This window comes from Neoarius graeffei, chromosome 21, assembly GCF_027579695.1.
Source record: "Neoarius graeffei isolate fNeoGra1 chromosome 21, fNeoGra1.pri, whole genome shotgun sequence".
In the NCBI taxonomy this organism is placed as follows: Eukaryota; Metazoa; Chordata; class Actinopteri; order Siluriformes; family Ariidae; genus Neoarius; species Neoarius graeffei.
This window is the reverse complement of record NC_083589.1, coordinates 51,868,666-51,878,400: the sequence shown is the minus strand read 5'-3', so window position 1 is coordinate 51,878,400 and position 9,735 is coordinate 51,868,666. Positions and strand designations below refer to the sequence as shown.

Here is a 9,735-nt window from a genome sequence, read left to right as displayed (position 1 = left end):
TCTGCCGAAGCGCGCAGAAGGTGTTAGTACGCCTGTCATTATAGTGCGAACTTTCCATAGCATAGAAAATCGCTACGTTTCAATTTGTGTAACTGAACTTGTTTCATGTCACTGGTCATATAAACCTATGTAAACAGGAAAAACGCGGAAGAGTTTGGTCGCATCTAACTACAGCCCCAAAAAATACCATTGGCCATGCTGAGCCTAGCTACATTGCTAACAGGAGTGACCGCGCGTCTGACTGACTGGGAGGTCGCGCAAAGCTCGGAGAGGTACGGAGCAGCTCGTCTCAATTCAGATAAGAGCATATTTCATTATGGAAGTACGGTGGACTGTTCCTTTAAAACCCGGTTACCGCTGTGACGTCACGCAGTCGGGGCTGGCTGGCTCAGCGCAGCAGCTCGAATGCCAACTTTGCAATCGATTTTAACTCTCAAAAATATATTTATTTTATTCCCGTTTATGCAGCATACACGAGTCAAGGATGGATATCCTATCCACTCAGAAATGTACTTAAAAATAAAGGTTTTGCATTTCTGCTTTAAAGCAGTGGAAAAACAGAGTTGCACACACATGACTATGTTTTGTATGGAATGTCGCTTGACCCAGCATTTGTATATCCACCAACATGGCCGACATCCGGGTTTGTATTTTGCTTTGAGGTCACTTCTACCCCTTTTCCACCAAAATCAGTTCCAGGGCTGGTTCGGGGCCAGTGCTGGTGCTGGTTCACAACTCGTTCAACTTGCAAGCCAGCTGAGAACCAGTTTGCTTTTCCATAGCTCGGGGTGCTAAGGGAAGCCACGTCATTACGTCGTTGTATACGTCAGTTACGTCGCTACGTTTGCATAAACCTTGGCGCGAATATCGAAGCAAAAACAGCACGGAAGAAGCAGCAGCAACAGCAATAATAATAATGGATGACTTCGCGTTTGTACAGCTGCTGCTTCTTGTCGCTTAAAAATGGCGATCTTTCGCGGTCGTGTTATTGTTGTTGGTCTTAACAACTCCGCCCCCTCCGCTGACGTAAGCGGTTCTTTCCTCTGGCCCAGCAGAGAGTTGGTGCTAGCCTGGAACCGGTTTTTCTGGCCCCAGAGCCAGTTTTGTCAGTGGAAACAGAAAACCCGGTTCCAAACTAAGCACTGGCCCCGAACCAGCCCTGGAACTGCTTTGGTGGAAAAGGGGCATTCCAAGTCAAGGATGGCTCTTTAGCCTGTCCAGCTCGCTCACCACCTCATCTGTACGCTCTGCACATACAGATCAGCTTGCAAAGCTTCAACTTTCATTCAAATACACAGTCAGTCATCACATGACATCATGGCTGGGAGTCATGAAAATACAGCGACACAAAGGCGTGAGTAATAATGCAAGTCATGATGACCAAAGCACTTCTTGTAAGCAGACAATAGTTTTTCCCCTTAACATTCGATTTAGTATCCAATTTCCTTCCCAAACGTCCAAGTCCTTACAAGGCAAGAGATTCTTTTGTACATTTTATTCGATTGAAATATTCCCCCGAGTTTTGGTCACAAAGCTGACTTACTGAAAGGCTGACATTAATTCAAATCCTCCTGAAGTTGCACTAAAAACATTACATCAAATCCTCGCGCAACACAGTTTTAGTTAAAAGCTCCAATTCCTACAGTACATACTACTTCTTATATTTATACGCTTTTCCAACTGTCTAAAGTGACTTGTCTTTAATTTCCATTATATATTATTTTGTATGTATTTTGTATTGTGTTAAACCTTTGCCTTTTAGGGAAGGCAAAAAACAGGAGTCTGATACACTGGAAAAACAGTCACTGCTGTTGCATTGTCTTGTAATTTCACCTTTTTATCTTTCGTTTTTGTGAGAAAGGAATAAAACACACAATAAAAAGGTGTTATTTCACAAAATATCCCTTCATTACAAAAGTGTTTAATAATACAGGAGGAAAAGAAAGGCGCCGCTTTTAGAAAACCTGAACAAAATACAATCTTTATTCGTTATGTACATTACATACAATGCTTTTGTTTTAAAGTATTTTCTACACATTCATGTCTGCCACAGTGTAGTGTTCACATGTCCCGATGTCCTCGCTCAGGAGACGAGAGAGGAAGAAAAGTGAGATGTTTTCCAGGACGGAGAAAGAAAGAAAGAAAGAAAGAAAAGAGACAGAGCCAAAAGGTTGTTTTATAAAAGGCGCTCCCATTGTGTTTTTCCTCTTTTACATTTTTCACAATCCACGTGTTTAACCTTCTTGCTGGCACAAAACCCAAAATTACGAAATGACTGCAGCATGCAGCAGCAGCTCTAATTGCACTCAAGCCCAGGAAACACACAATCAGGGATTTAATCAGGAAAACACAGGCTATGAATGGGAAAATAAATGAAACTCACACACTATAAATCAGCTTGACAATGGTAATTAAACTGATTCAAAAAAAAAAAAAATGCGCTGCTCTACGCCAGGATCTCTCAAAACGAGTGCTGGAATGAAGAAATGGGCAGAGATGTAGGACAGGTTAAAGCAAGAACCTCTAAGATTTACACTACATGTTAAGGATGTATTTTCTTGACTGATCTGATTTTATACAGGTGTGTACATACTGTAGCTTTACATGGGATAAACCGTACTCTGACCTGCACCTTTAATATAATACACCTCCGAAAAGCACAAGCTAGGTTTGAACGAATGATCAACACCGATAAATCAAACATGATGTCCTGCTTTCAGGGGGAAACCTTCAAAAATTAGGTTATTAGTAATACTTCAAATAGTAGATTTTATATACACGCACGGCGATATTTACACGCTACGTTGTACGGAAGACGACCTCCAAATAACATTCCGCCATGTTCGGTCGTGCCACCATACAGCAGAATTCCTAAAATCAAACATCGTGGTATCCAGTACTTCAAATCCCGAAACTCAGAAGACGAGTGCAAGCTTCAACACAGACACACACACATGCACCTAGAGATCTCCAGTGAGGCTCAGTGGACAATTTCACACTGCAGGAGTCTGCGGTCTCCAATCTAATAACATTCCGCATGATCACTGTATTGTTTCGGAGACGGCTTTAGGTGAGAGAAATCTTATGGACTTTATTACTTTCGGACAGAGATAAATTAGACACATGATGCTGCTATGGCACTAACGGGAAGGAAACGAGTCTTTTAGTACCGGTGAGGAGAATTTCATCCGAAGCACGCCGATCGAATTATACCACCAAAATGTGCTCACGACTTCTTATTCCTCTGTAGCTAAGTCGACCTATTACTCTAAAAGCAGCAGGTTCAGAACGAGGCCGCTATTTAAATCTATTTTCCAGACAAACAAACAGCAAGGACAAGGATGCATTCACACAATTTCCACCCTGTAAGCTGAGAAACAAAGAGTGCAAACTTTCCACGTAACCACACTCCTCTTCATTTGGCAAAACATTACCAAGCAAAACCAAATTGTGCAACTCAAAACCCACATTCGTTCAATAAACCAAATCACCGAAGTGTGCGAGACTCCGTCGAGGGCCGCGTAACAGCCATGGACGCCATCCCTAACTGTACACCCTTTACGACAATGAGCATTAAACCTTCACAAACTGAAATAGAGACGAAAGCTGAGCTCGACCTGAAACCGAGTCTGACTGGAATAAAAGAGGAAAAACAGCGAGTTTTGGATTTGTGGATTACACCTTCCTTGTACGCCTCCTGAGAGGAAAGAAACGGACACGAGTGCGGCAGACGCTTCAGGGACTTTGATTTCAGACTTGGGTGAATAAATAGAGTAAAGTAGGTAACGTTCCAGTTTTCTTGTTTTGGTTAAATTCTCATCAAGGGCAGCCCGGAATACTTTCCTGCTTGTGAAGGAACCGCATTTGGTCAGCACGGCGATTCTGAAGTGGATGTAGAAAAATAACTTCTGGTTTCAGTGGGATCAGTCTTTCTTAGAGGCGTAAAGAGTGAAGGGAGAGCGCTCGGTGGGCGTGGCTACAGGGTAATGAGGTCGACGAGGTTACCCTTGGGCGGGGTCATGTTGTCAGGGAAGAAGTTTACCAGTGTGTCAAAGAGCTGCGTGCGCTGGGCGTATGTCTGGTCTACATCCGAAAAGCCTGAAATGTCGACAAAAAAAAAAATACAGAAGCAGCGTTTGAAATGAGTCTCAAATCGTATGCAAATTAGTTGACGTGACAAATCTAAACAATTGGCTGCAGTTGGTTCTTCAGACGGATCGTGACCCAGAATGACTTACCGAGTGGGATGAAGTCTGAGCTGGACTTGAAGAGCGCGGAGGGCAGGAGCTGAAACTGTAGAGCAGTCATTTAACATTCCTCATCACTGTCTCGCGTAATAAAGTGTCCATTTTCTAAAGAACACCTTTACACCTGCTCATTCATGCAAAATCAGCCAATCATGTAACAGCGGCACAACACTGAGTGAAACGAGTGCTCCGAGAGCACAATATCCCTCACTGGCAACTCTGCCATAACGCTGGTAAAATGCGACTGAATTGAACGAAATTACAATATGCGTATTACCAACATATAACAAAGAATCCTGTCATGTTTTGTGAAATTCCTCCAAAAACTATGAGAGGAGATGATTTCACAAGGCGAGTACCCTTCCCCGGACGGACGGACGGACGGACGGACGGACGTCGCCACGACATAATCCCCCTTCAGGCCTTTCAGCCAGCCGGGGATAATCTCATCTCATCTCATTATCTCTAGCCGCTTCATCCTTCTACAGGGTCGCAGGCAAGCTGGAGCCTATCCCAGCTGACTACGGGTGAAAGGCGGGGTACACCCTGGACAAGTCGCCAGGTCATCACAGGGCTGACACATAGACAACCATTCACACTCACATTCACACCTACAGTCAATTTAGAGTCACCAGTTAACCTAACCTGCATGTCTTTGGACTGTGGGGGAAACCGGAGCACCCGGAGGAAACCCACGTGCACACGGGGAGAACATGCAAACTCCGCACAGAAAGGCCCTCGCCGGCCCCGGGGCTCAGAACCCAGGACCTTCTTGCTGTGAGGCGACAGCGCTAACCACTACACCACCGTGCCGCCCCGCCGGGGATAATAAAAAAAAAAATTGAAATTGAAACATCTGTTTAAGGATGGAAAAAATAGTTTTTGGGTTTTTTTGTGCTTCAGAGTGAATATAAACATTTTTAAAAGGGCTTAATTTATTGCAGAGTGGATGGAATTGTGGAAACCTACCATGATATAAAGTGGGAAAAACAAAAACTGCTTTTAAAAAAATATATAATTTCTCCCACGAACCGCGTGTACTACATTTTAGGCCATGTACACACGTAGCCGGGTATTTTTAAAACCGAACATTTTCGTTTATAAAAATGTTTTATCCACACCACCTCGTCTTCGAAAAAAATCCCTTCCACACATAACCGAACATCTGCGTTTTCAATCACATTCATAAGCATTCCAAACCTGTAGATGGCATTATTTCCCCAAATCCTACCCCCTAATCACATCAGAATAGCACCTGCACAATAATTAACGCTTTCAAGGCACTACTCCGATCCATCACTCTTTGTCCATGCTTGATCTGGCTTCTGCAGTAAACAAAGGTCGCACGTTTGACGTCAGGGCAGATTTGTTGTCATTTTTTTGGCGCAGATTGTGACGTTCTAAAACGCAAAACTCCGGTTATCTCTGTCTACACGAAAAGGCATACACGGAGTTTTCAAAAATCTTCACTTTGCCCGGAGTTTTTTTAAATATTCGTTTTTGATGCGTTTTCATGTGGATGACAGGCCAAAACGTAGAAAAATATCTTCGATTTAGCAGATACCCGGCTACGTGTGGACGGGGTCTGAATAAGACCACTCAGAAGGTGAGCACCCTTCCCGGGATGGACAGACGGACATCGCCACGACATAATCCCCCTTCGGGCCTTTCAGCCAGCAGGGGACAAAAATAGTGAGGGAAGTTGATTTCAGAAAGCAAGCACACCTTGATGAAATTCCCAAAGTACAAGTTTGTTAATAATCAAGGGCATAACTCTGGTAAAATTTGCCCAAATTAAACGAAATTTTAATTTGCATATAACGGTCATATCACAAAGCCTTTCGCCGAGTTTGGTGAAATTCCTCCAGAAATTGTGAGAGGAGTTGATTTCAGAAGAGCGTACACCCTCATGAAATTGTCAAAGTACAAGTTATTTAATCGAGGGTCAAAACTCTGAGAAAATTTTCACAAACGAAATTAATCACAATATGCGTATTACCGTCATATAACAAGGCCATTATTAAAAAATGTTCTGTTTCCAGTCCACCAGCCGGGCGAGTGCCGTTTGTGCGGTTGAAATCTTTTTTTTTTTTTTTTAACGCCGGTTTTTCGACATTTTTTTCGGGTTCGTAAATCTAAAATCGAACTTGACATTTACGCATTCCGTGCAGAATATAGAATCGAATCAGCTCTGCGCATGCGCCGTGCGGCACAAAAAAATGTCAGCCACCATGAAGGAAGGAGATCCGGAGTTTTCAAACATTCGCTTAAGTGTGAAATTGCAAAATGGTATTCTAGCGAACAACAAAATAGTAAAGATTCAGAAAAACAAATCATTCAGTGATCATTTTAATAGTGTAATTTCATCCGAACTAGGCCTAACGCTCGATTTAGAACTACAAAAAGTCCGTGTGTCGGACCATCACAAACCGTTACTGGAAAATTCGTTTGATCTTGATCCATCCGAGACGTTACAAACAGCTTTTGAGTTTTGTTATGCGAAATTCATTACCTACTTTGTTAATGACCCTGACAGATCTGTAGGAGAACCTAATAGATCTATTCCAAATGAGAACGGAACTGAACAAAAACATGCGTTTACGGAACTAATGCAGGTTGGCTGGACAGAATTAAAAACTGTGTCTGTAGCAAATAAAAAGAACGAATTACACAACGAAATTATAAAAGACATCCAGAGAGAAGGACCTTGTCTATCTAGACATACTGGCCAAACTGAAGGAACAAATGTAGGAATGAACATTACAAACTGCTTGTGGTATTTAGACGGCCACCAGGACATGAAGAGGCAGTGAAATGCCGAGGACCGTCTGTGGTGACGCCTGTTCCTGCACGGTAGGTTTTATAATAATAAAGTTTTTGTACACGTTTCAGTTGATTAAACTGTCATATTTTATTAAATGTGTCTGCTTTTGTAATAAAGTATTGAAAGAAAAAGCAAACAGCATTGCGATTTCTTATCCATCCATCTATATATATAAGGGCTGTAATGATACACCCAACTCACGATTCGATTCGTATCGCGATTTTTGACCCACGATTCGATATACACAATTTTTTTAAAATGTTTTTTTAAAGTAGTAAATTTGACTTAACATTAACTTACTTACATTAACTATTTAATAACAAATAATTCAGACCACTGCAGAGAATGAGTAATATGTATGCAAAAATGAACAAATGTATATCCAAAGATTGTTTTATTTCTCAAAATAATACTGTTGAGCCGGAAGCTCTGTTTTTTTCGGTTCTGAAAAAGTCATTTTTCCAAATCGTGTAAATCCGTGAAGATTTTTTTTGGGGGGGGGGGGGGGGATAGGGGTGGCTCTCTCACTGTCTCACTCTCATAGGGCCAATGATTTTCTGTGATCGCGGAAAACAGATGGAAATTACGGAATTTTTATGGTGAAACGTTGCTCGCGTGTCAAAACGTAACTGCCGCAGAAGGCTTCCGCCCAAGCAGACATGCCTTCATTGTTGCCAGATATTGCTAACGTTTTCCACCCCAACATATGTTCAAAACCAGCCAAAAAGCACCTAAACCCGCCCAATCTGGCAACACTGCATGCCTTTCCGGTCAAGTGATTGGCTTGTGGCACACCTAGCCAGCCAATGAGCTGCTTGTTTACAGATTCGCTCCCCGTGTCGCAACCAGAATGGCGACCGCTTAAAAGAAATGAATGCTCTGCCAGTGGCGAGTGTGGACGTTGCGTGACTCACAGAAGACTGTCGCAGATCGGCGAAAAAACGACTTACTAATAGATATAAAAAATATAAAAGTAATTTAAGTAAGTTTAAAATGTAATTTAAATAAAAAGTAAAGTATTCATAAATTGAAGTTTGGAAGCGCCTCTGTTTTTGGGCTGAGGAGAAGTTTGAAAGGGTGTACCGCGATTCTGCCTTCTTGTATCGCGACACGGATCGTGGCTCTGCGTATCGTGATTTCGATACGCATATTGTTACAGCCCTAATATATATATATATATATATATATATATATATATATATATATATATATATATATATATATATAAAAAATTAAAAATAAATAAATAAATAAATAAATCCTTCCCTCCCGAAAATTTTTTTGCTCACCCGGTGGACAGGAAACTGATTTTATTTTTTTAAGGATGGCCCAAGGCCTTTCACCAAACTTCGAGAATTTCATCCAAAAATTGTAAGAGGAGTTGATGTCAGAATCCAAGCACACCTTCATGAAATTGTCCAAGTACAAGGTTGTTAATCAACTCTGGTAAAATGCGACTGAATTGAACAAAATAACAATATGCATATTACTGACATATAACAAGGCCTTTCGCCAAGTCTGGTGAAATTCCTCCAAAAATTGTGAGAGGAGTTGATTTCAGAAGTAAAAAACACTCATGAAATTGTCAAAGTATAATTTTGTTCATCAAGTGCTGTAACGCTGGTAAAATGTGACCCAATTGAACGAAATTACAATACGCGTATTACCGACATATAACAAAGAATCCTGCCAAGTTCTGTGAAATTCCTCCAAAAATTGAGAGAGGAGTTGATTTCAGAAGGTGAGCACCCTTCCCAGAACGGACAGACAGACATCCATCCATCCATCACCACGACATAATCCCCCTTCGGGCCTTTAGGCCAGCGGGCGATAAAAACCGAAGGTGACGTTTTTGCATTTTTCAGCTGTCCAGTTTAGGTGAGCCTGTGCCTACTGTGCCATCGTGTTCTTGACTGGCAGGACGGCAACCTGATGTGAACTGCTGTTGTAGCACACCTGCCTCAAGGCTACGCATTCTAACATGCTTTTCTGCTCACCACTATAGTAAAGAGTGGTTATTTGAGTTAGTGCAGCCTTCTGTAAGTGAGAACCTTGGACTGGTCATTCTCATCTTTATCAACAAGGCGTTTTCAACTGCACAAGTGCTGCTCACTGGATTTTTATTTATTTTTTTTAATTTGCATCGTTCTTTCTAAGCTGTCCATGCAAATCCCAAATGATCAACAGTTTCTAAAATACTCAATCCAACATGCATGTCACAGTCACAGAGATGACATCTCCCCTCCCCAGTCTGATGTCTTGATGTGAACTTAAGCTATTTACCCGTAGCTGCACGATTTCATGTATGGCACAGCAGCCACATGATTGGGTAACTGCATGAATGAGTAGGAATATAAGTGGAATGATTGATGCATCAGTCCTTACCTCTTTAGTCTCATCAGGGTCAGAGTGGTCCACGGTCAGAGAGAGATCATTCTGCAAATACTGCAGGGCGCTCAGTGGTTCAGTCTGAGCCTTCTCCTCGAACCTGCAAACAATACGAGCACTCAGGAATTCAGATCTCAACACGGTTTATATACATCATCATATCTTGACGTGCCGGTACTGCAGCCAGTTCAGGGCTTCTTGGTTAGCTTCATATAGGTCTTGATTGGTGACATTTCAACCCAGTTCGCACTCACGGAGAATGCGTCCCATAGTTTG

The 9,735-nt window shown here is 42.0% G+C and overlaps 1 protein-coding gene across 1 annotated transcript in view; it reads right to left on the bottom strand.

Annotated features, from left to right (window-relative positions):
• Positions 1 to 1,953: 1,953 nt before the first annotated feature.
• The window catches only part of mkln1 (muskelin 1, intracellular mediator containing kelch motifs), a 168,116-nt gene continuing 160,334 nt past the window's right edge, over positions 1,954 to 9,735 (bottom strand). The window contains exons 16-18 of the mRNA XM_060903331.1: positions 9,457 to 9,559; positions 4,239 to 4,293; positions 1,954 to 4,098 (exon numbers count right to left, since the gene is read on the bottom strand). Coding sequence (XP_060759314.1) covers positions 3,977 to 4,098; positions 4,239 to 4,293; positions 9,457 to 9,559 — 280 coding nt within the window. The 3' untranslated portion in view covers positions 1,954 to 3,976. The remainder of the gene's footprint in view (positions 4,099 to 4,238; positions 4,294 to 9,456; positions 9,560 to 9,735) is intronic.